This window comes from Schistocerca serialis, chromosome 4, assembly GCF_023864345.2.
Source record: "Schistocerca serialis cubense isolate TAMUIC-IGC-003099 chromosome 4, iqSchSeri2.2, whole genome shotgun sequence".
Taxonomy (NCBI): domain Eukaryota; kingdom Metazoa; phylum Arthropoda; class Insecta; order Orthoptera; family Acrididae; genus Schistocerca; species Schistocerca serialis.
In genome coordinates this window covers 574,204,174-574,230,790 of record NC_064641.1, presented here as the reverse complement: position 1 = coordinate 574,230,790, position 26,617 = coordinate 574,204,174, and the positions used below count along the sequence as shown (strand labels likewise).

Below are 26,617 nucleotides of genomic sequence, written 5' to 3'. Positions count from 1 at the left end.
GAAACAGCGCAGACTCCTCTGTGGAGTGAGAATGATGAACTCTTCTTGCAATCTTCTTCTTACGCAAATAGTATGTGGGTGAAGGGACCGAAGTTCACTAAATATACAACCTAGAATTCATGTTTACTCAAAGCAAATACACCTGTATGAAACGACAAATACTGTCGACTGTCTTTCATTATCGAGTCTATATTTTGTAGCACAAATTCATCTTTGGTGTCTGGCGTTGCGACTCCGGTGTAGGCAACAGCACAGTCTAGGATACGCCTCACGCAGTTTCCGACGTTAGTCATCATACGTTTTATCTACACTGTGAACAATGGAGGCTCGAAAAGTTCCCTTAGCGTAAACCCCAACTAAAATTAATATCTGATATTTTTGCCTTTCTACTCAATGTTCTGCCTCATGGCAGGATCTGTAATCATTATAATTTGCATACTAACGACGAGAAAGATCTTCTTTATTGTGAACGACGCGCAACTGTGCACTGATGCAAAGGAGTTAAAGATTTTATCTGCCAGTGGGAACTGATTTATATCAATGGGAAACTTGAGAATTTGTGCTGGACTGGGATTTGAACCCGACTCTCCTGCTTACTAGGCAGATGCGCTGAAACAGTAGCCGCAACAACCATACGGTTACCCTAGCACGCCTCCCGTTAGACCCAAATTCTCAACTTATACCATACACTACTTATCAAGTGCCCCTGCTCATTAGCCTCGTTACTCGTAGCAATTCGCCTATTCCTGTAATTCGAGCTTGGTGTGGATCTGCACAGAGGGGATCATTGGTCGTCATTATATATATGTGATATCTGTTCTTTCAGATATGTCCGAAAGACTAGACATCACATTTAACTAAGCTCTGTTTGAAAGCTACCATTCTGCGAAACCGTGTCACACACACACACAACCAAATTTGATGCTAAGAAGTGAGACCGCGATAAACTCTTGGCTTGTACGAAGGAAGATTAGAGTTCTAAATCCCGTTGGCGTCGAGACCATTAACAGCAGAGCACACGCTCTGGGTGGGGAAAGGATGGGGAAGGAATAGGAACCATCCCAGTATTTAGTTCCAGCGATTTGGGGCACTATAACATTCTTAATCCCACTTGTGATAGGATACACTAACTACTTTTTTGGTTTTCATTTAGGTATGTCTAGGTACCACTGTATAAATATCAGTGTAGTTTTACTCTTAGTTGCACATTTGGTTGTGTATGTGTTCGTCGGTTGGTACAAGGATATATTTTTCTATTGTTCGTCGTATGAAATCTTATCCAGCAAAACTGTTACTAAGCCTTATTGGGGTGGGGTGGTGCTTTTTAACTCGGAAGTACTTTCGTCCGAGTTTTCTCAATCGACTGTACATTTTGTATAGATGCGCGTTTGTTGCATCATTGTAATACGGACTGATATATATATATATATATATATATATATATATATATATATATATTTCATCATCGAGAATCGTGGTGTGTAATGCAATAGTTTATTATCAAGACACAATTAGGACCAACAGCAAGGAAAATATGCAAACTTACAGAACCGATTTTTTATGCCGGAAATTTGGACGTCCGGAAAAGGCAGAGATCAGACACGGTGAATTGGTTGAGAAAATATCGATGTGACACGCTGTATAAATCAACTAAGGCAGACAGCCACACGCGTAGACAGTTAGGGTATTAAGTAATAAAACAAGACATGGAGCACACTGCCGAATCATTCCTAGACGAGATTACAGCGGAAGAGGTTGTGTTTCATAAGCACGATCACCTATTAGACTTTATCAGTATATTTGTTTTTCGTCTGTATTGTAATAACACAACATTTATGGCAAGTTTGGGGCCACTGGCGACCTACGGAGCAGAAGTGCATTTAAATTCACAGGTTACTCGTTCATCAGTGTTTGCGTGTGAACATTTCCACATCAAACATATCTGTACATTAATTGCGTTTAGCCGGCCGCGGTGGTCTCGCGGTTCTAGGCGCGCAGTCCGGAACCGTGCGACTGCTACGGTCGCAGGTTCGAATCCTGCCTCGGGCATGGATGTGTGTGATGTCCTTAGGTTAGTTAGGTTTAAGTAGTTCTAAGTTCTAGGGGACTGATGACCACAGCTGTTAAGTCCCATAGTGCTCAGAGCCATTTGAACCATTAATTGCGTTTGCTGGATAGAAAGCTGCACATAGCCGCATAGCCTAAGGACGTATAGCTTAAATTTTATGACATTATGAACTAGAAGTATAATAGATATATGGGAAACCTGTGCTGCTCAACTCCGAAATCTCGAAGTATACAGGGTGTCCCAGGAGGAATGATTAATATTCAGGGATGTGACAGGAAAGACCATTCGTAGCAAGAAAGTGTAGTAAACATGAGCTCTAGCATTCTACCTTCAGAACTTCATCTTCGGTCCTGTGAAACATATCTCTTCTACTGAAAGCTCTTTGCTTTGTATTTGTTGAGAGACGAAAACTATAAACAATATCTAGTAAAGATGGGTTACAAAGTGCATATCTCGGGAGCTATGGGCACTTCTTCATCATCACTTCTGTTAAATACATCCCTTCTAGTGAACAAGTGCTCAAAGCTTCTAAGGTATGCATTTTAGAGCCCATGGTTACTTGACAGTTTTTTTCTTGTTTTGGTCCATACTGCCTCCTCTCAAAATATGAGAGGCAAAGAGCTTGAGGTAGAAGAGATTTGCTTCACGGTAACGAAGATGAAGAAGTGCTAATATCTCTTAGGGTATGCATTTCGGAGCCAATTTTTTTTTTTTTTTAACTTGACTTTTATGCTTCGAATGGTCGTTCCTGTCATATCGCTGATTACTGACCCATTCCTCCTGGGGCACTTTGTCTAATTATTGAGCATTAAAGTGACCGCGTACATAATACCGAGTGTGACAGTCCTTAGCTACGTAATGACGTAAAATAATGGCTGAAACTTGTGATTCGGCAAGAAGCAGCGCGCACTGCACCTACGCCAAACCGCGCGGCACAGTGGCACACACGAATACTATCGCAGTGACACCGGCTTCGCGGAACAGGTAGCTCGCGCCCGCGTCGGCGCCCGCAGAAGTCGCAGATTGGCTGGCAGCCCGCGCGTTTTCCCCCTCCCTGTCGGCTAGCGCTCTGGAGTGGGGGGTGGTGTGAGAGGGAGAGAGTGGGGGTAAGGAATAGCGCGGGAGCTGCAATATAAGCGGGCGGACGCGCCGTGCAAGGCATACAGCTAGCATAGCCAGCGGTCTTGTGCTCGAAGAGACAGTTGCCCGTCGAATCTTTGCCTGCACCGAGAGGCAGCCGACTTCGCCGTTCGCTCACGTCAGCAAGTGGATCAGCATGGAGAGCTCCGGTCTGCAGCGCAGCTTCTTGGTCGCGGCGCTTCTCGTCACCTGCCTTGCTGTCGCTCTCGACGCCGCGGCCGTCAGAACGAGGGTAAGCAAGCAATGAGATATCTACGTCTCTCATAAAACTAAGCTAATCTTTCTTTATGCTACTGTCACTGGTACTTTTTGTTAGGTTCTTGAAAAACATTTTAATCCATAGCTGCGATACTTGCTCTCTTAGCTATCGCCACGATGAAATCTCGAATGAACTGCACAAATATACGTAATTTATTGAGAAAATTATTCAGAGCTTTCTTCCCCTTTTCATTTTTAGCTTACATTTACAAGGTTTTTTAAAAAGTTCTTTCCAAGTTTAAAAGCTTGCAAAAGGGCATAGCCTCTTGTGAAATAGGTAGTACCTTGTTTTTTTTCTGATACAATAGTATAATAAAATCCTTGTTAGGCGAATGTCAGTTCTATTCAAAAAGTATGTTCAGTGAACATATGTCCAGTGAACCTGCTGCAGTGTTGCACCCTCCGTCTTACATCAACGTTATTAGCAGATTTAAAACTATCACTGCCTTACTTTGTATGTAAATTAGAATTAAGTTTAACTTTTCTTTTAATATGTTGTTGCCTTTCACTGTTTTCCTTTTCACAAGCTGGTCTGGGAGGTGGTACTCTTACAAAAATATGATATACAAATCTAGCTGGTACTGTATAAAATATGTTAAGATGCCACTTTTAAGTAAAAGAAAAGTTCGTGTTGTCCATGAAACAATACTATTGACTCCATTTAACTATGTTAGCTATTTCGTAGTTTTTTTTGTCAATGATCGGAACTCGAATTTTTAGCTACTGCTTTCGAACTGATGAGATATTCAATTAAAGTAGCAGTTGCAAAGATGACTTACGGGTAGCTGGCACTGTTACAAAGCTGTGATGTGTAAATGTATTTAGGTACCATGTAAAATATGTTACAATATTATTTCAAAGTAAAGAAAAGTTGAAGTTGTTTATTAAACAATTTTTTTTTTTGTCAGATGAACGGGATTGAATTTTTTGCTACTCCTTTCGAACATATAAGATATAAAATTAAATTTCTAGTTGCAGAGATGTCATATTATTCACTATTCTAGGTTTCACAATGAAATTAGTTCAGCTGGGTTAGTAGTCGCAACGAGCACGAAAAAGTCGACGCTGTTTTCTCGAAAATGACAGCATCACAGCTGAGGCTAGAAATTGTGAGAGAAAATTTCTGCTGCATGTATTGTGGCCATTACAAAGCTACGCTTTACTATTTTGCAAAGATAAGTTTTCCTGTGACTGAAGGGAAATGTAGGTATAATTAGTTGTGTGAGGGTTTCGATCGGTATTTTGTCAAACTGATTCGGTAAAATAACAGTTTTAAGGGTTCAGTCTCTATTCAGTCAATTCTGTAAATCTGTTACTCCGTTCTGACACTATTGAGAGTGTTTTGTGAACGTCGCTGATTAATTTCTGGACTTACTGGCCATTTCGCTGCTTGAAATTTCAGAAGTCATCACACATGATAGTCATAATTTTTGGATAAACATGCGAAATACCTAGCAGGCTATTTCCATAAGTTCGAAGGAAGACACCGCTCAAATATTCTATTTTTATCAATCAAAAAGCTTAAGTTTTTGTCGCCGATACGTACTTGTTAGCGTACGCATGGAACGTCATTAAAAAATCAATGAATAGAAAGTTATTGCGATAAATGCGGCTTACAGCAACTGTCTGTGAGAGTGAGGTTAACTATTGTAATACAATTTCATATAAGAGGGCTATTGCACTATCTATAGGTTGTGCAACTTCGCCACCGTCCTACCAAACATTATGGGGTGAATGTGGACTAAGACACTAGAATGGAAAACAGCCAAACACTTCCATAGTCCCGGATAGGCAAGGGAGGAGACTAGAGTAAGGTGGCCCGTCGACAGTTGCTGCCTTGGAGACAGATTACTGCTTCCGTAGGAATGGGATGAGACGGAAATGGATTGCGACCTTGTCGGCAGGGCATATTCTTAAGAGAACAAGGGGAACCACAAAGATTGTGAGTTAGGATGAGCGGACGGGGATTTGAACGCTATCCATCTCGTATTCAACTATAATGTCTTAACAAGTGCGCCGCATTGTTCCGTAGGAAATACCTGCGGGTACAACGTTAAGGTCCAAACAGTTCTGTTGCCTGCTGCGAATCATTTAGTCAGCCGGACTGAATTCTGCGTTTGAGAGGAAAATATATGAACTTAAACTCTGATTACACTGAAGCTCTAAAAGTCAACCTCTGTAGAGAACAGACATAGTAAACGACAAGACGCTACCTTACCAGGCACCGAGAAGTAGACCGATAGCTTGGTGCGCAGAGATTTCTGGACGGTTGTTCATGCTGTGGTATCACCGTCCGTTTAGAACGTCACATTCGTTGCAAAGTCTTATACCAGAACATGAAACGCATACGAGATGAACCCCTCACGTTAAATTCTCGTCTGATAAATGAACCTCATAAAGGAACTCTTAGAGAGATTATTGACAGACGACGTTGTTTCCTGCAGTAGGACCGAGATTTGGTTGTCTGCATCAGGGAGTAAAATCTCTTCTTGGCCGTTCACTTTAAAAGCTCCAGACACGCTCATGACGCAACACGTAATTTCATACATACACACTCACGTATAACGGCAAGAAGACTCGAAGCTTACTTACGAAATAAAATGCTTTTATGACATTACTTTAGTACAACAGTGGTGTCCTCGTATCTTAAAAGCAAAATTTAACTTTGATTCAGTGGGTTACGAAGGAGATATCCATGTAGCAATCTGAATTTCTCAGAAGTCATTAACATGACTCGCTTCTTTCTCATATTACCTGACCCTACATTTGGAAAAGAAAACAAACACTTTCTCTTAAAATAAAGAACAAAAGTTTCAGTAACAGACCGTTGGGAGTCGAACACTGCGGGTTCTCAAAGCTGTAACAATATCCAAAAGCAGAGGGACTTCTTTGGCAGACAGCGAGTTATTGACGGTGATGCGCCATAAAAGATTCAGTATATTATCCAAGACGTGCAAACCGACAAATTAGTGCGGTAAAATTTACTGAATAGGCACTATTGCAGAATAAGACTCACATCTTACAAAATGAGTTAAAAGTCATATCATTGATCTTCTTCGCACAGTAATATGTTTACGATAATTGTGCACGATCTACGGAAACAGGTGGTTAGCAGAGGAGAAAGAACTAACTTGCGCGTGTTCGTAAAGAGGGAATGAGACAAAAAACAAAAACAGATATAGAGAACAGTAACACGTTGCAAAAAGAAGGCGACTGTCACATCCAAAGGCCCAAAGCTGGCTTCAAAGTCACAGTGCCTATTATAAGTTGTGCGACATAGGCGAAACTTGGTAGGCGTGTTTCTACGACTGGAAGATGATGTCTTTTTTTTTAATTTCGTCCCATCCGCTTAGGAGTGGAGCTAGTGGCACCGCTATGAGGATGCAAATCAGGTTTGCTTTAAATACACACTGTAAAGGGCGTGTTCATTAGTTACCTTTGAGTTTGGACGTGGTGAGTTGACGTTGTCAAGAATGCCTTTAAGGCGATAAAGACGCATTCTCAGTACCTCACTGACATTGAACGAGGTCGTGTAATAGTCCTACGAGAACCTGGATATACCTTCTGCGATATTGCAGAAAGGCAAGGCAGGAATGTAGCCACTGTACGTGACTGCTGGCAGCGGTCATCATGGGAATATACGGCCGCAAGAAGACAGGCTTCGGACGGCAACGTGACACTACCTAGAGGGAAGACCATTCTCTTCGGTCTATCGCATCGTACTGCGTTTGTAGCAGCAGTTAGAGCGGAGTTGGCACCACAGTGACACAACGAAAGGTTACAAATCGGTTAGTTCTAGGGCAACTCCGAGCCAGGTACCTTGTAGCTTGCATTCCATTGACCCCAAACCACAGCCATTTGCGACTTCAGTGGTGTCAAGCGAGAGCTCATTGGAGGGCAGGGCGGAGTTCTGTTGCGTTTCCCGAGGAAAACTGGTTCTATCTCGATGCCAACTGAGGGCCTGCAACAGCCTGTCTGCATTCTAGACACACTGGACCCACACCTGGAGCTACGGTCCGTGGTGCGATTTCGTATGACAGCAGGAGCACTCTCGTGGCTATCTCACAAATCCTGACTGCAAATTTGTACGGCAGTCGAGCTGCTGTGCTGCCACTCAAGAATAGATTTCCAAGACGTGTTTTCCAACAGGACAACGCTCGCGCACATACTGCTGTTGTAACCCAACATGCTCTACAAAGTGACCACATTTGCCTTGGCCTGCTCGATCACCATATCTGTCTTCAGTCGACCACATATGGAACATCATCGGATGACAACTCCAGCGTCATCCACAAACAGCATTAACCGTAACTCTAATGACCGTCGAAGTGCAACAGGCATACATGCATGCATCCCACAAACTGACGTCCGGCACCTGTACAACACAATGCATGCACGTTTGCATGCTTGCATTCAACATTCTCGTGGTTACACCTGTTATTAATGTACGATCAATTCACATTTACAATGGCTTATCTCGTGCTTACATTAACCAGAGATCTTGCAATGTTAATCATTTAAACGTGTTATCTAGACAAATGTGTTCCTAAAATCATTTATTGGTGTTGCGGTTTTCTTCCGTCAGTGCATATATGGCGCTGTGTTGTCTAAGTTGGGATTCAGATCACGGTAAAAGTCCAGCGGCTCCGCCCCCCCCCCCCCTCCCTGCCGCCCCCCCCCCCACATATATGGGGGGAGGAACCTCAGAAAATAGGCAATGCACCACCAAATACTGTAATTTTAAAGAGATAAGAGGGTAGCTGTTCTTTGATAACATCAATAAAGATTATCTATTATGTTCTCTGTAATTTTTCAGTATAAAAAATGTATTTTGATGAATAAAATTCGTACAGTGTACATATCGAAATTTTGCTGTCTGGTTGGTTACTTGGTTGATTTGGGGGGAGGGATCAAACAGCGAGGTCATCAGTCTAATCGGATTATGGAAAAATGGGGGAGGGAATTGGCCGCGCTCTTTTGAAGGAACAATCCCGTCAGAATTCTGATCCTCTTTGATGGTTGGTACTTCGTTTGCCTGTGAGTAGATTAATTCAAATAGGCTTTATATATATATATATATATATATATATATATATATATATATATATATATTGCTTAGTAGAGAACGAGGCACTCTTTCTGTGTGTCAAATGGGATTTTCTTCGTTGTTTCTTCTATACACAGGATGAACACGAGAACAGAAAGACAGCATCCCTGCGTTCGACTAAATACACGGCAAAGAAACGGGAAAACACAGCATGCAGTAACAAGAAAGAAAATAAAATGCCAGTGATGCTGCCGAAACTTCAGCGAAACGTATCTGGAAAATAAAACTAAAGATATAGTTGTGTTTTGCTCAAGACGGACTTCCTTCAAAAACAAATCTATAAGCACCTAGGAATTACAGTTACGAACAACTTAAATTGGAACGACCACATAGGTGATATTTTGTGGAGGCAAATCGAAGACTGTGTTTCACTGATATACACAACACGTACAAGATGCAACAGGTGTACTAAAGTGACCGCCTACGCTAGGTCTACTAAACGGACGGCCTACACTACGCTTGTCCGTACTCTGCTAGAGTATCGTTGTGCGGTATGGGATCCTTACCAGACGGGACTGACGGAGGATACCGAAAAATTCCAAAGAAGCGCAACTCGTTTTGGAGTGCTAACCATGAAAACAAAGGTGTTTTCCGTTGCGGCGATATCTTTTCACGAAATCTGAATCACAAACTTTCTACTCTGAATGCGGAAATATTTTACTGTCGACAACATGATTATCGTAATAAAATATGAGAAATCGGAGCTCGCACGGAAAGATTTAAGCGTTCATTTTTCACTCGTGCTATTCGAGAGTGGAACGGTGCAGAAACAGTTTGTAGGTTGTTCGAAGAACCCTCTGTCAGGCACTTGAGTGTGAATTGCGAAGTAGTTATTTAGATATAGATGTGCGCCCTTTAGAATCCATCTCTGAGTCTTCGATTATTCTTTTTCCGTTTTACCCTTTCTCCTCTTCCGAAGATTTCAAATATCCTGCACCGTTTTAAACCATAGAACGATTCTTTAAAGTGCCTTCATTTTTCTTGGGCCACGTTTCCATTATCGAGCCTGAAGTCAGAACTACCTGAGCGGGGACCTCAAGAAATATGAGCCTCGCAACGAACTTACGACGTCACACCAGTCGTCTTGTCCGCCATACTTCGTGAACGTTCGACTCCGTGCAGGGCCGCAGGAAACCAAGGTGTCAATGAAAAGATACCCACTAAACGTCTTAACTTTGTCGTGTGGTGTCGGGAGCTTGCGTGCATTTATACGCGCAGTTAACCATTATTAAACCTGTCTGAAATAGTTGTTTGCTCCCCACTGGGGATGGCTGTTGGCACTCGTAAGACCTGCAGAGTCAAGTGCCGTGACGTACGCGCCGCAGCCAGTCTTCCTCGTCGCCTTCGTATCTAACTCTCCAATAGGACGATTAAATGGTCGTGAAGTTCAGTAATGGGTAGAATGAGCATGAAACAGACGGAGAGTACGGAGTGTGGGGATGGGGACTGTGTTTTAGTTTCACGTCGCAACGCTTCCTGAGCTAGCTCAGTCGTTCAGTGAATCAGGACAAACTCAACACTGTAGTAGCAGGTGCTTAGCCGTCGTCTTGATAGTACGTGCAGAGGCCGCTTGGCTGCCGGCGGCGCTCGCGGCGTTCCCGTTGAGGCGGGGCGACTGCGGTTACGAGCGAACACGGCGCGGTGTTCCATTCATGAGGCGGTCGGCCTGCGGGATAACCCCTGACCCGCGACCAGCAGCGGCACTTGTTTACTAGCCGCCGGCGTGCGTGCGTGTGGCCAGCTCTTCCCACGCTTCACGGCCTCGTCCGCTGGTTGCGCAATGCCGCGTCATCCGCCGAATTTCGTTCCTCTAGCCGGAACCGCTACGTTCACAGTGCAGCATCGGTGAAGTCCGGAAGAAACAAGAAAATGAGTATTATTACAGAAACCCCTTCTGCGCCTAGCGTATGAACTGGACTGACGCTTCAAGCCTGGATCCATTATCCCACATTCCGAAGCAAAGCAACACGTAAGCAAACCGGATAACAAATCAGTCGCCCACCCCTTCCAGGACAGAAAGTGAAATATCCTAGAATGCAAGTAGTAACTTTGATAATGACCTCACTTCGACGAGGAAGAGTGACCTCACTTCGACGAGGAAGAGTGTCCATAAATTTGTACAGCTATGCTGAAGCCGCTCGTTGATAATTAGAGCCAGCAGAGACTCCAGATTGTAGGGAATATTGATCGCTACGCTTCACACGAAGTTCCAAGTAATACAACACATTTTCTGCTGAATTAAGATCGGGTGATTTAGCGGGCCGGTCGAGATGTGATAGGATGCCTTATGGTTAATCAAACCTGTGCTTGCAGCACTGTAGGCAGGCCTGTTGTCATCTTGGAAAACTCGATTGTACACAGCATATTCTTTACGGAGATCTATTAGATTCGTGCATAAGTTCGTAGCGTTTTTCCATGAGTTTAATAAACACAACAGATACACATAACAGAGGCTTTAATCATCAATAATATATTCGTCTGCACTATTTACACCGGCCGGAGTGGCCGAGCGGTTCTAGGCGCTACAGCCTGGAACCGCGCGACCGCTACAGTCGCAGGTTCGAATCCTGCCTCGGGCACTGGTGTGTGTGTTATCCTTAGGTTAGTTAGGTTTAAGTAGTTTTAAGTTCAAGGGGACTGATGACCTCAGAAGTTAAGTCCCATAGTGCTCAGAGCCATTTGAACCATTTTCACTATTTACAACAGTCTGCACACGCTGGCGTGGATTTTCAATTCCGCTATTGTAGAAATAACATGGTGTTGAGCCACGGAACTCGTCGAGCCGTGTTTGGAACGCATTTTCATTCGAAAGCTTCTTGAAGGTTGTTCGATAGAGAACGGAGAAGGTGAAAATCTGAAGGCGCAAGATCGGGTGAGTAATGTGGGTATGGAATGACATTCCAACTCAACTCCCATAGAATGTTTTTTTGTCATTCTAGCAGAATGCAGGTGGGTATTGTTTCCAAGTAGCATCATTCCACGCAGTCTTCCTGATCGTTGTTCTTGGACTGCGTCTGCAAGACGTCTCATTTGTTGACAATAAATGTCGGCAGTGATGGTAACACCTCGGGGTAGCTATTCGTAGTGCACCACACCATCACCGAGCGAGGTGGCGCAGGGGTTAGCACACTGGGATCACATTTGGGAGGACGACGGTTCAAACCCTCGTCCAGCCATGCTGATTTAGGTTTTCCGTGATTTCCCTAAAGCGCTTCAGGCAAATGCTTAAATAGCTCCTTTGAAAGGGCACGACCGACTTCCGTCCCCATCCTTCCTAACTTTACTGTTTGGTCCCTTCCCCCCCCCCCCCCCCCCCCCAGCCACCCAACCAAACTGTCACTGTTCCACCAGATGCATAACATTATCGTCTGTGGATGCGCGTAGGTCTTTGCACGGCGAGTTGCCGCTTCGTTTGGTCTCAACCATTCCTTTCTCTTCCTTATGTTAGCATAAAGGCACCATTTCTAGTCTCCAGTAACTGTAGAGGATAGGAATGGTTAGTGTTGTTCACGAGTCAATTGATGACGAGCAGGCAGAGATTTACATATGGCCAGCCGCTGATTTTTATGATTTTGACTTAGAGCAAGCGGTCCCCGTACAACCGATTTTTGAACCTTCATCATTGCATGCAAACGTCGCACGATGGTGGAGTGATCACAGTTCATTACATTTATCAATTCTAGAGTACACAGAGTACAGTGACGTGGATCACTGTGGATTAATGCGTTTAAAGGATCTTTATCAAACCACGAAGGTCTTCCTGAACATGGGTAGTAACGAATGTCAAAAGGATCCTTCTTAAAACGACAAAACTATTTTGTTGCCTTGGGTTATCCAATGGCATTATCATCATACACGGCGCAAATGTTTATGACTGCCTCCACTGCTGTCACCACCCTACTAAACTCAAACGTTCCGATTTCTCCACTTGCTACTCCCATTTTCTAACATCCACAGCTCCACTCACTATCTGCAAATAAATGAGTCAATAAGTTAACTCAAACTGCAGAAGTGAATTATAAATAGCAAACCACAATCCTAGGCGCTTCAGTCCGGAACCGCGCTGCTGCTACAGTCGCAGGTTCGAATCCTGCCTCGGGCATGAATGTGTATGCTGTCCTTAGGTTAGTTAGGTTAAAGTAGTTCTAAGTCTAGGCGACTGATGACCTCAGATGTTAAGTCCTGTAGTGCTTAGAGCCATTTGAACCATTTTGAATTGCGTGAAAAACCGCAGAAGTCAATGTGTGACGTACGATGAACGTACTCGTTAGGACAGAGTGGCAAAATTTGGCGTGGACTATGGCAGCAGACGACTGACGCGAGTGCCTTTGCTAACAGCACAACATCCGCCTGCAGCCCCTCTCCTGGGCTCGTGACCGTATCTATTGGACCCTAGACGACTGGAAAACGGTGATCTGGTCAGATGAGTCCCGGTTTCAGTTGATAATGGGGTTAGATTGTGACGCAGACACCACGAAGCCATGGATCCAAGTTGCCAATAGGGCACTGTCCAAGCTGGCTCTATAATGCTTTGGGCTGTTCTACTATGCAATGGATTGCGTCCTCTGATCCAGCTGAACCGACCATTGACTGGAAATCGTTGTACATGGACTTCATGTATCCAAGCAACGACAAAATTCTTGTGGATGATTGTGCACTATGTCACTGGGCCACAATCGTTCGCTATTGGTTTTAGGAACATTCTGGACAATTCGAGCAAATGATTTGGCCGCCCAGATCACCCTACATGAATCCCATCGAACATCAAGAGTTTAGTTCGTGCAAAAATTCCTGCACCAACACTTTCGCTATTATGGTCGACTAAAGAAGCACCGCAATGGACTTCCAACGACTTGAAAGAGGTGTCCCATAACTTTGGTCACCTCAGTGTATGTGCCAGTGTCAGTTATGTCGTTTACGATGTACCCTTCTCGAAATGCCAATTGCAAGCAATTCCTTTCACAGTGTTTGGAAACTGATTCAGATGGACCTGCATTCACTCACAGCAGCAATTCGTGTCTGACAAGATGTGACACACGTGCCTGGTCTCTGTCGGATGGAATCTTTCTGCAGCCACTGTTCGTGTTACATGGCTGCGAATGGTATACCATACCTTGCAAACAAATTAGACACTCTGCATTGATACACCAACAAATCGGGCAACTTCATGCTCGATGTGGGTTTGGACACATCTTCACATAGACCCATCTTCCTGCCCTGATTCCATTCAATCGACTGGCACATACACACCACTTCACTGCTATGACGTACATCGGCGGTGGAGGGTTACATGCGCGACTGTTGCCAGTCATACATCATCTACAGCACGCTTAAGTGATATGTGTGCCGTTTTAGAGGTTGACTTTAATACATTGTGCGGCGAGCTTACCATTCCATACAAACACCTCATCTCGAAGGTATCGATGAGGCTTTTGTCACTTACCTCGATGCTCCAGTCGTCGCAGTCATCGCCATGGTTCGCATCATCTGTGATCGGCAGCGATGCAGGTGCACTCCCCGTACCGAAAAATGCATTGACTTCATAATTTATACACATTGAGAGATGCGCGTACACATTAGACTATGATATTTTCGGACTGGAACATGTTTCATCCGAGTTAAATCAAGAATAGTTCCACTCCTCCTCTCAGGTTCTGACAATAGATTTTTGTACTGTTTTGCAATGTCTATATTTCACAGTGTACTACATATTATCCTTCAGACATACATGCTTGCACTGTAGAAAACAGACGCTGTGAAATAGTATCACATGCCTGGACAAGTCACGACAATAATACGAGGGCTATTCAGAAAGTTAAGTTCCAATCGGTCGCGAAATGGAGCTCACTGTGAAAACCCAATGAAGTTTTGCACTGATGTGTTGGGTAGTGTCCCTAGTATTCCTGTCGATTGAGGTACTTCGCTCTTTTCAATTCTGACCTCACAGTGAGCTCGTAAAATGCCTAGAAAATATTATCTCCCGCAAAGTATGAGGGGCTGGTGAGAGATTTCGCCTGATGTCGTGCAGCCCACATAACACAACTGCCATGTGTTTCGTTCTTGATGACAATTCTCGGCCGATCTCAACAGGGGCAATCAAGATGCTCCTGCAGCGTTTTCGATGATCACCCACAACACAGCCCGTAATTCGCCCATCCTGAGTTTCATCTCTGCTCACATGAGCCACTGGCTATCAATTCACCATTTTGACACAGACAATGGGCTGCAGACGAGCGTAGAGAATTGCTGGAACACAGGCGGCTACATTCTATGATGAGGGTATTGGAAAATTGGTGCAACACTACCACTAATGTCGAAGTCAGAGTGCTGACTATGCAGAGAAGTAACTGGAATGTGTAGCTAACTTTTGCACATAACATATTTTTGATATTCACATAGGTTTACATTTCGCGACCGATCGGAACTTACTTTCCGAACAGCCCTCGTCGCTCCCTGTGCGGGAATCACAGCATCTGTGCGAGTGCAGGTTGCCGACACACAGTAACACGTGAGAGTTTGGTTTGTCCTGGGAGGCGCTCTCGGGTAGCCGAAATGGTTAAGGTGAGCCCTCGAGTAAAGTGGGAAATCCGTATTCGAGTCCCTAACCAGTATAAATTTTCATAAGTCACGAATAAATCGAACAGCTGAAGTGTAATCGTATTTGCAATTGCGAATACATTCTTCTATATAGGACTAAACATTTAGTTATGCATGGCAGCTATATGAACTGTCATTCATGATCTTTAACTGCACTAGATAGAAAAACTCATGCCATTATCGTTAATTTGCACTATTTTGTATTGGATGTGTAGATTCAATTTTTTGGACTCATTTTAATAGATTTTCAGGTCTGCTTTGAAAATTGCTCTGTTGTTTAACTCGTTGTTCGATTTTATTTGCACTAGAGACAAAACGTACAATTTCGTCAGCTAGTATCATGAGCCTAACAACATTAGCAGTACTTCACATTTATGCATATTTAGTAATTGATTTGGAGAATGGAGTAGGATATAATGCTCACGGGACGAGAAACGTATGTTAGTCGATGACAGTGAGGCAGAGGCTGAGCACAAGTCTGTAGTGGACAGGAGCGGAAATTGTAAATTTGTGGTAAGGTCTTACGGGACCAAACTGCTGAGATCATCGGTCCCTAAGCTTACACACTACTTAATCCAACCTAAACTAACTTACGCTAAGGACGAGAAACCCACCCACGCCCGGGGGAGGACTCGAACCTCTGACGGGGGGAGCCGAGCGGACCGTGGACAGGTGTGAGAATTTCCTCTGTGAAGGACTCTTCCTGGTGTTCAGCTGAAGTGATTTAATGAAACGAACTAACCGCATTGCTAGGCTGAAAGAAGAGGGGAGTGTATCCGACTTTCAGTTGTTTCCCTGACATAGGTTTTTATAAATAATTTTGCGATCGTGTCTAATAAAGGATCATTTATAAGAAGACAAGAATTTGTAATCTAATTTTCAGTTTGTAACTCCTTTCAAATGGCGTAACTCCTGGATAAAGGTAACATTAAAGACAGTTTCTTGTTTGATTTTGGTATCTATTGTCCGTGCTGTTACACATTAGTTTTAACTTTTGAACTTGCGCCTCTGGAATGGTACATACCCGCTGACGCCATCCATTTGGAATGACCGCAGTTACGAGCGATTATATCTCGACTGCGCCGGGAGCGGACTGCGCAGTTCCCCAAACTGAAACAAAAAGTGCCTTTTGGGGCGATAACGACGATGGTCGATGTTTTCGAAGGAAGGGGGCGGCCGAATGGGATAAACAAGAGCAGACGGTGACGCGCACGCGTTGTGCAATGTCTTGTCAACCGATGGCAGGCGGGCTCTACGCACGAGATTAACGGGCAGCGTGTGTTTGTGTGTGTGTATGTGGTGGTGAGGGGGGGGGGGGTGGTGAGAGGAGGGGAGGGGTAGGAGAAGCGAAGGTCGTGACTGCTTGAGTCTCGCGCAGTGATGAATGGCCGATGCTCGGCGACAGTATCCACAGTGAAACCAGTCACGCGCCTGCCTAAAGCCTTGTGATCAAACTGTTGTGACAACTCAAAGCTGCTTGACGGTCTGGCCAACCTGGGCTGCTGCCAGTCACAACCAGTGAGGGACAGCTCCGTTGACAGAACGCTGTCCCCGAAACGACAGGTGTTACAAACCATAGAGATAGACAAGGTCAATATTTTACAACTAGCTGAGTACCCAGTGTTGTCTGGGTATGTATTTATTCCAATTCTGTTAACCAATCTCCTCGTTTCCCCTCTCTTCGCCCATCTCCTCTGCCCTCCTCTCTTGCCCCTTCCCCCTATCTCCGTCCACTTTCTCCACCCCCCCCCCCCCCCAAATGTCTTATCTCCTCCTGTACCTATCTCTGCCCATCTGCTCCTGCCACCTAGGTCGACCTGCTCCTTCCCCTCTTCCCCATCTGCCTACCTCCTCCTTCCCCTCTTCCCCATCTGCCTACCTCCTCCACCCCCCTCCCCTTTGAGGCCATTCCATCTTGCCCCTCTATCTCCTCCTCACTCACTTTATCTCCTCCTCACACTCTCCCTGTCCATCTCATCCACCCCTCTCTCTGCCAATCTCCCCTCCCCTTTCTTCTTTATTTCCTCCTCCCTGTCTGTCTCCCCATCTACTCCAGCCCTTTTGTCCATATCCTTCCTCCTCTCTGCTTTCCTTCTCCTTTCCCCTTTCTCTGTCCATTTGCACCCCCCTCTTCCCTGCCCTCTCCCTCCCTCTGTCTTGTCAGTTCATCTCTTCCTCCCCCCTTCTCCGTTCACGTTATCACCCTTACTCCGACAGCGTTTTCTGGTTCAAATCCCCACACTATTTCTTTCTGCATAGTAATACATGTACCACGTTTGTTTGAGATCAATCCAAGAATTAAGGGGCAGCTTTTTAGCCGTGACTCTGGTAGTATGCGCACGTGTCACATATAACTGACACATATTTAATATATTTCACACATATTTGTACACATACTTCACCTCTGTCTGTGGCGAATATCGTTCTGCAGCTCAATCTCTATGACGTCGTTATCTCCTGAACGATGTGTCCTACAATGATATAATGTTACGGATACATTAAGTGGCATATCTGAATACTGCAAAATGTGTTGTGAATACAGTTAGTAGTTAAGAATTAATAAATTAAAACTTCAAAACTGACGCGGCAGTTTTACTGCATGAATAGGGAAAAATGTTGTAAGCGATTAATTTTTTCCCTTTCGTCATTGTGTGGGGCTTTCCAGCGAGAAAAATCTCTTAAAAGTTTGAAATTACATGTAAATTTTGTTGCTAGCCACTAGGTGCTCTCATTCTCAAATATTGGATGAATAAAGTCTGCGAATTCGCGCGTCGTGAGCTGCACTACTTTTTCAGCCCCACCCTCGTATCTTTAATAGATAGGTGGTTATTATCCACACGGCGGTTCTCTCCAGGCCATAAGTGGTATCTGTACCAAGTTTGGTTGAAATCGGTACAGTGGTTTAGGAGGACATGTGGAACATATACATACATCCAATTTATAATATGTATGGATATCCAGAAGGCGACTAGAATTTGTAACGGAGCTTCTTTGACTTCTCAGTGATGAGGCAATACTTTGCAGAAAATTTCACAAAACATCATTCCGTAATTACTACAGAAGTTGGAAGCTAGAGGATGTATCAAGAATGTGAGAGAAAATACTGTATTAAAATGTGGTCATGATCGACTTCCACGTCCCTAGGATATGGAATGAAAATTATAGGCTTCAGCGAAGGGGAAATTCAGACCAGGCGTAAGCTCGCCTCAGAGCTCCAGCGTACCGTACGGCTTAAAGTGACTGAAAACATCTTAATATCTGCCTGGGCTGATGAAAGGATAGCTGATACGGATAAGAGACTTGCTGTTGCGGTGGGGGTGCGGTAAGGATGTTTCTGACCCGCGCTGACCTCGGGCTATGGTTATAGGGGGCGACCTACAGTTTAACGTGGACTGCGAAACTTTGAATTTTTCGCGTGTACCAATCATTGTCGGAAACGAATGAAATGACAAGTGCCGGAATAAATCGTAGGACCGACTTATAGACTAAGCCACAGCTTAACTCAGTCAACGAAGCTGAGGAATTATGATTTCCTAGTAACGTGTCTTTTTTTTTTTTTGTTGCAGAGGGACGTTGACGAATCGACGAATGAGAACCACGTCAAGATGTGTCACGCCAGTACGCCGTGCGGGTGGGCTGTCTACGTTCCCTACACCAGGCGTGTCGACTACTTCATGAAGAACACGTAAGTAACTCGTATATTTTGCCCAAGCCTGAAGTGGTTAGTTAGTGACATGACCTATATACCATTTGAACTATTCTTCTATCAAAACGATGTGGAACTAGTCAGTTTTATGTCATTCTCCCCCAAGGTGAGACATAGGAGGGAGGCAACCAAACCGTCTCACAGTCTTCCTCCAATATAGTTGTTCCAATTCATTCTGCAGAATTTTGCGAGAACAGTACCGTATTGCTTCCAGAGATTCCATTTTAAGTTCCCCCGAGCACCTCCGTTACATTTTCGTATTGACTACACCGGTCTAGTACATTCCTAGTACTGTGTCTGAAATCGACTGATATCTATTGCCACAACTCGATAATGATCCCAAACGCTGGCGTAGTACTCGAGAATTGGTCGGAGATGCATGTTGCGTGCTATCTACTTTGCTGGTGCACTACAGTTTCGTAAAACCTTTCTAACAAATCTAACTACTCCGTTCGCCATCCTTAGTACATGTTTTACGTGATCTTCCCATTTCATATCGTTGGTATTGAACCTGAATGTTCAAACGAAGTGATGAGCTCCAAATGTTCAGCAGTAATCTCGTGACTAAATACAGTCTGGCCATTCCACTGTGCTATGAGCACTGCCTTGCATTTTTCCACGTTTTAATAGAGCTGGCATTCATTACACCAAGTGGAAATCACAAGTCCTTCTGCATTTCCCTTTCAACGTCCATTAATGATATTTTCTGTAGATAACAGCATCCTTATTCAACTGGCTGATAATGCAGCTAATCCAATCCGACAAACTGTAGTATATTTTCAGTTGGCCGGATACATGCTTGCACCAACTACTGCGTCTAATCGGAGCCACATAGTACGTCTTTCACTTCATTATGGAACTTTGGTGAGCGTAGGTACGTACTGACGCAGTGGAAGTGTTCTGTCGTGTGCAGTGCGTTGCAGCTCTCTAACGCTCAATGCTCGTGGGATAAACCGTTTTTCCAGACAAAGAGGCAATGTTTAGGTGGATAAAAACAAAGGCGTGAGACGGATTCTGTTATTAATGTGAAGGATAAGGGACCTGAAATGAAACGCTGGAAAGTATTCGACGAGTTCGTGCTTCTGTACAACAAAGCCCACAGCGATCTGTCCGTCGCCATTCCAAAACATTACAAGCCCCTCGCACGTCTTTGCAGAGGATGGCGAAACAGAATTTAAAGTTTCATCATTATAAGCTGCAAGTGACCCGACAGCTATGATCGGCAGATAAAGTGTGTATTCGCATTTCCTTACAACATTACTGGGATTGACTAGGACGACGCATTTCTGACAAATCACGTGACATCTCATGATACAAAATTTCCATTGAATGGGCTTGTCAATAAACAACACTTCTGATACTAACCGGACATAAACTCGCAGCTCTTTCATGGAAAGACCCAGGGCAGCCCAAAGGTCGTTATCTGCTGTGCGACTGGAATGACTGAACCATGATTTTTTGAAAACAACATGGTCGGCCAGTGAGGGTCAATTCCCAGCAGTTGCGACCGTGATTACCAATATCTCCATTCTATAGATGCAGAGACATTGCCGTCTGAAAGCGATGTTGTTTCCGCAAAATGAGATTACAGCCCGTAATTCACTGTTACGAAATGCATTCGCAAATTGCGAATACGTTAGGACGCCAGTTGTACATGAAAGTTCGTGCCAGGCTGGAGCTCGGACCCGGTTCACCAGTTTATCGCGAGCAGTCTCCCAAACAACTTTTTTTCCCTCATGTTAACTGAATCTTCCGTCCGTTCCTGGTAGAACAACATTATAATAAATGAAAAACGCTAGTTTGCTTTTGTTCTGCAGTATTGCATTTATTGTGTTAGGTTTTCGGCTTACAAAGCCATCTTCAGACGTTTATTGACTATTGTCGCCGAAGAAGTTACAATGTTTGTAAACTACGTTGGAAAAGAAGTTACACATGACACTTACAGTAAATAACATCTTTGAAGGTGTGGTGGCAATGCAATGTAGAAAGCAAAAAATTGAATAGTAAATAAACAGGAAAAACTTTAACACAAAACTGGAACAGCAAGCCTACATAACAGTTCATATTAATAACCAAAATCGATAAAATAAAATTAGTGCTTAACAAGGCTACTTCAGCAGGTGTAAAACATGAAGAATGATATGCAAACCAATTAAAAGAAAGAATTATCAATGTAACTACAGAATATACGAGGAACTTACGCAATATCAATAAGATAAACAGAAATTAATAAATGCAGGAATATGGAGGAGTGTGAGGGAACATACAGTAAATGCCATCTTTGAAAATGCGGTAGTTCTGCATGTCAAAAGTAAAAAGTAAAACAATATTTAATGTAAGTTGCTACATAGGCACAACTTCGAGTATAGTGTTAGTGTTTATCTTGTTTGCTCCGTTTATATTTGTATATTGTTCAACTTTTTACCACAGTAGCATAAACTGACCTTACGACTTATCTTAGAAGAAAGATTAAGGAAAGGCAAACCTACGTTTCTAGCATTTGTAGACTTAGAGAAAGCTTTTGACAATGTTGACTGGAATACTCTCTTTCAAATTCTAAAGGTGGCAGGGGTAAAATACAGGGAGCGAAAGGCTATTTACAATTTGTACAGAAACCAGATGGCAGTTATAAGAGTCGAGGGACATGAAAGGGAAGCAGTGGTTGGGAAGGGAGTAAGACAGGGTTGTAGCCTCTCCCCGATGTTGTTCAATCTGTATATTGAGCAAGCAGTAAAGGAAACAAAAGAAAGGTTCGGAGTAGGTATTAAAATTCATGGAGAAGAAATAAAAACTTTGAGGTTCGCCGATGACATTGTAATTCTGTCAGAGACAGCAAAGGACTTGGAAGAGCAGTTGAATGGAATGGACAGTGTCTTGAAAGAAGGATATAAGATGAACATCAACAAAAGCAAAACAAGGGTAATGGAATGTAGTCTAATTAAGTCGGGTGATGCTGAGGGAATTAGATTAGGAAATGAGGCACTTAAAGTAGTAAATGAGTTTTGCTATTTGGGGAGCAAAATAACTGATGATGGTCGAAGTAGAGAGGATATAAAATGTAGGCTGGCAATGGCAAGGAAAGCGTTTCTGAAGAAGAGAAATTTGTTAACATCCAGTATTGATTTAAGTGACAGGAAGTCATTTCTGAAAGTATTCGTATTGAGTGTAGCCATGTATGGAAGTGAAACATGGACGATAAATAGTTTGGACAAGAAGAGAATAGAAGCTTTCGAAATGTGGTGCTACAGAAGAATGCTGAAGATTAGATGGGTAGATCACATAACTAATGAGGAAGTATTGAATAGGATTGGGGAGAAGAGAAGTTTGTGGCACAACTTGACCAGAAGAAGGGATCGGTTGGTAGGACATGTTCTGAGGCATCAAGGGATCACCAATTTAGTGTTGGAGGGCAGCGTGGAGGGTAAAAATCGTAGAGGGAGACCAAGAGATGAATACACTAAGCAGATTCAGAAGGATGTAGGTTGCAGTAGGTACTGGGAGATGAAAAAGCTTGCACAGGATAGAGTAGCATGGAGAGCTGCAACAAACCAGTCTCAGGACTGAAGACCACAACAACAACAACAGCACAAAAGGTGTTATTTACTTCGCGTAAACAGATAAAATATTTAAATGTATGAATACTTACCTGACAAATCTAGGGTTTCTATGAATAATGAGGTAATATTTTACGTTTCTTTTGTTCACAGGTGCGAGTGCCCGAAAGGCAAGACGTGCACCAGGACGGATGATGACCTCTCCGTGTCTGCTTACGTGTACAGGTGCAGAGACGCGTAGATCGCAGTATCAGCGGTCCCTGCAACACCACTGCGCGGACAGCCACACGATTCTGCTACTACCGATGCATAACTTGTTCCTATTGTCTACATCTCAGCAGCAGTTCGTCGTCCACATCAAATCTTCATTTTCCTTCAAACCATTTTTTCAGCTTACATTCATCAACTCTTTATGTACGGAGATCAGTTCCTATGTTCATGGAACGCTCAAGTGGTCCATTAGATGGGAGAATTAAAAGTTAGTTTGAAGAAGATATTTGATCTTAAATTGATATGTGTACGTTGGTTGGTCCAGAACGGAAGTAGTGCCTCATATTTTTTACTTCATCCATGACACCAGTTCCAAATATTTTTGCAAAATAGCTTACTACAATAGCTTATTTTAGAGACATTTTTTTCATACAGAAAACCCTCTTTATACGAAATTTTTGTCCCCTTTCTTCAACCATTCAGTATTCACGTTTCCCCAAGTAGGAACCTGTATTTCAGTCAGTGTGAACTTGTGTCCACTGATAACTTGTGAGATCTGGTCATTCCGCTGGCAGTGACAACATCGAATTCATAACACCTCTGTTGATATGTTTTATTTACTCGCGTGAAAGGCCAGTACTGTAGGGCCATAGCTTAGTATTGGCTGGATATGCGTATTTAGTTACTTGGGAAGGAAACAGTAGTCTCTTATTTAAAACAGGAACTTAAGATGAGGTACTATGTTTTGTTCAGACTGCTCTTCAGTATTCTTCTAATCAGTGCAGCAGAGCACATAGCCACAGAAGACGAATGCACTGCACAACATTAATGTGGTAATATGTTCTACCACACAAAATTTGTTAAAGAAACCTCTTTATTCAATTTAATGAATACTAGAAAACTCAGCAGCTGATAAATTAAGATTTCACTGTCGTTGTAAAAAAGATGTTGACCCTTTAATCAGTGTATTTCAGTATAATGTGATTAGTTTTCACAGAATTAGCAGTCATTTCTTCTTGATAAATAATACAGTATTGTACCCCTGTACTTAATTATACAATTTAGAACTGAACACAGATCAAAATGTATATCTTATTATGAAAAAAAAATTGGTAGTTTTCTTAACAAATTTAGTTTCGCAAAGTTATCAGAACACAGATTTTTATATTAAGGAACAATTGTGTTGTTTTCTGAACATCTGATTTCGTGTTCTGTCTGTAAATGTCGATCATCTACAACAAATATCATCCCAAAATACCATTTACTTGTAAATAATTGCATACTTATTCAGTATCATGTGAAATAGGCGTTGTTCCACATGAACGTACCAGACTGCGTCACATGTTAAATAGCACATTTCAGGTTCTAATTTATTTGTTTAATATTCTATCAGACAACAAACGCTAATTTCAAATGTAAATTATCGTTTTATTTATTGTTGTATAGTAGCTTGTATTTATACTCAGTATTTTTTTAATAATTTTGTTACTCCTTGTTATAAAGTAGTGTGCAAAAGTAAGATGTTGCATATGACATCAAATAATTTTTGTTTAATAAAAAGAAAGTAATATATAATGTAGTTTCAATCATTTCCTAAATGTGATAATATGGAATTACTTCCAGTCCCAAATTCATGCTGTATTATATATTTATGCAATATCAAAACAGAGAAAAATGCTTTCAATGTATGAGAAGAGAACATGGTCAAGTCATGTGAAAATTGATTTTGGAACTTCGAATGCTACTCACGACCAAATAAATAAGCATCCACTTCCGTTAATACAAAATGCAACAACAGAGACGACTCTTTAGTCTATAATCAAATGACGTTTTCAGAATGTACGTATTTACACCCTATGATTTGCATTTTGCTTGGTTATCAAGATGTCTAACGCTAGTGTGAAATAATAACCAACGGTAACATTCTTTCTATCAATGGTAGCAGAATCTGTGTAGCGAGGAAATAAGAATCTATTTTGTTAAACAATACGGTAATATAATGTCTCCTTCATGAGTATGAGTTCGTCTTAATTTATATTTTCTGTTATTTTCATCTGGGCTTGCCATGGAACAAGTGCTTGAAAATGTCAGGACAGTTGCCATGGCAAGTCTACTGCTGAATTACAAAAATATTTTAACGTACTTTTTGTTGACATAGGTATCATTGTTAAGTATTCATCAGAGCCCGGTACATTGTGTGACTCACCAGTGCTTGACATAATCTGTTTGGTAGGTTTAATTGAAATGGTGTGTCATCTAAATTTATAGAATTCTCCAGTCTCGATCTTTATTTCTGCAGATTTTAAATAACAGTGGAGTTTACTGAAGTTCGAATCTAAAAATTGATTTAATGTTGATAACAGAAGTATTGTATGAATCAAAAACAGAGAAATGAGGGCACTAAGTCCAGTTAGTTCCGATACACCTATAAGTAGAATGAAAACTATCGTAGCACACGAGTCGAAGAGAAGAGGTACACTTGGTAGGTATTTCAAAGACAACAGATTTGTACAATAGAATGAAAGGTCGGAGTCCATGTAAAACTTGGAGAGTACTGAAAAAAAAAAAAATGGCTCTGAGCACTATGGGACTCAACTGCTGAGGTCATTAGTCCCCTAGAACTTAGAACTAGTTAAACCTAACTAACCTAAGGACATCACAAACATCCATGCCCGAGGCAGGATTCGAACCTGCGACCGTAGCGGTCTTGCGGTTCCAGACTGCAGCGCCTTTAACGGCACGGCCACTTCGGCCGGCTGGAGAGTACTGAAAAGGCGACAGATTTGTAGAGTAGAAAGAAATATCGGATTTCATGCACGTTAGACTTTTTCTTACCTAAAAACAGAAAAAAATAGACCCCTGACCAGTACTCGATCTAATCTCCCTAGAAAATCGGTCAGCACACCCCATGTGTGCTGTATCTCACCACTGTGACATTACTCGCACATTTTTAATCAAAGTAATGCTCTACTTTCAAATAAATTTTTACAGTAATCTGTGAATTATATAACGCTGACAGGAAACGAGCATTATTATTATTTAATGTCTTTTTAGAATCTCTTTTTAGAACCCGTTATTAGCTTTCCGTACCTCAATTGGTAAAGACGGAAGTCTTATAAAATCAATTTGTTGTCCGTCTGTCTGTCTCAGGAGCGGTTAGACGTATCAAACTGAAACTAATGTCACTAAGATCTACGGTCCCCTGGCGGTGTAAAACATTGAAGCTTCTAAGTCAATGTAATCAAGATATACGGCTATTTACGTCATACATTTTGATACTCCCAAACACACTCATCAAAGCCTACTTCCCGCTGAAATTTAACAAGAAGGAAGGTTTCACAATACAACCAAAGGAATAATCCGAAAACAGTTAACCTGAAATTACATTACACGAAAAAGAAATTTGTCATATATTAACGGACTGTCTGCCTGCTGGAGAAACGGATAGACGCATATCAAATCCGAATTTATACTACATATTGAGGTCTATGGTCGTTTACTGGTGTAAAAAAAATTAAGGCTCTAAGTCAATGCTATCAAAAGACAGGACCATTTATGTCACCTTTTTGATACTCTCAAACTCATTCATTAAAACATATAGGGTACAACTCGACGTACATTTATGAAATTTGGCAAGAATCTGTGATTCGAAACACAAGTGAAGGAAAAAAATCCGAAAATTGTTAATTTGTCATTAAATCACACGTGAAAAATATTTCTTTTGTCAGTTGGTATCCCACCTAAAACGTGAAACTAAGACATTCTCGAAAGTCTTGGAATCCTTGGGGACAGATATCTTGCGACTATCAGTGCCGACAACAGGCAAAAATTGGCGCGATTATCGATTCCCGAAACTGATGACTATTTTTATACATAATTAAATCTGTACAGAGCCCTTACGGTACGAGTCCTACTCGTACCTGGCCAATTTTATTTCGATATGTAGAAGAGAGATTAAGGAAAGGCAAACCTAAATT

At 42.5% G+C, this 26,617-nt stretch overlaps 1 protein-coding gene across 1 annotated transcript; it reads left to right on the top strand.

The window, feature by feature from the left end:
* The first annotated feature begins 3,214 nt into the window (after positions 1–3,214).
* On the top strand, positions 3,215–24,215 carry LOC126475311 (uncharacterized). The gene is made up of 3 exons (XM_050103088.1): positions 3,215–3,440; positions 18,737–18,855; positions 22,584–24,215. The coding sequence occupies exons 1-3, from the start codon at positions 3,345–3,347 to the stop codon at positions 22,669–22,671; spliced, it is 303 nt and encodes a 100-aa protein (XP_049959045.1). The 5' UTR covers positions 3,215–3,344; the 3' UTR covers positions 22,672–24,215.
* The last annotated feature ends 2,402 nt before the right edge of the window (positions 24,216–26,617 follow it).

Coding starts and splice junctions, on each gene's coding strand:
- LOC126475311 (XM_050103088.1), top strand. CDS start 3,345: ATGGAGAGCTCCGGTCTGCAGCGCAGCTTCTTGGTCGCGGCGCTTCTC. Junction 3,441..18,736: donor CCGCGGCCGTCAGAACGAGG/GTAAGCAAGCAA, acceptor TTTTTGTTGCAG/AGGGACGTTGACGAATCGAC. Junction 18,856..22,583: donor GACTACTTCATGAAGAACAC/GTAAGTAACTCG, acceptor TTTTGTTCACAG/GTGCGAGTGCCCGAAAGGCA.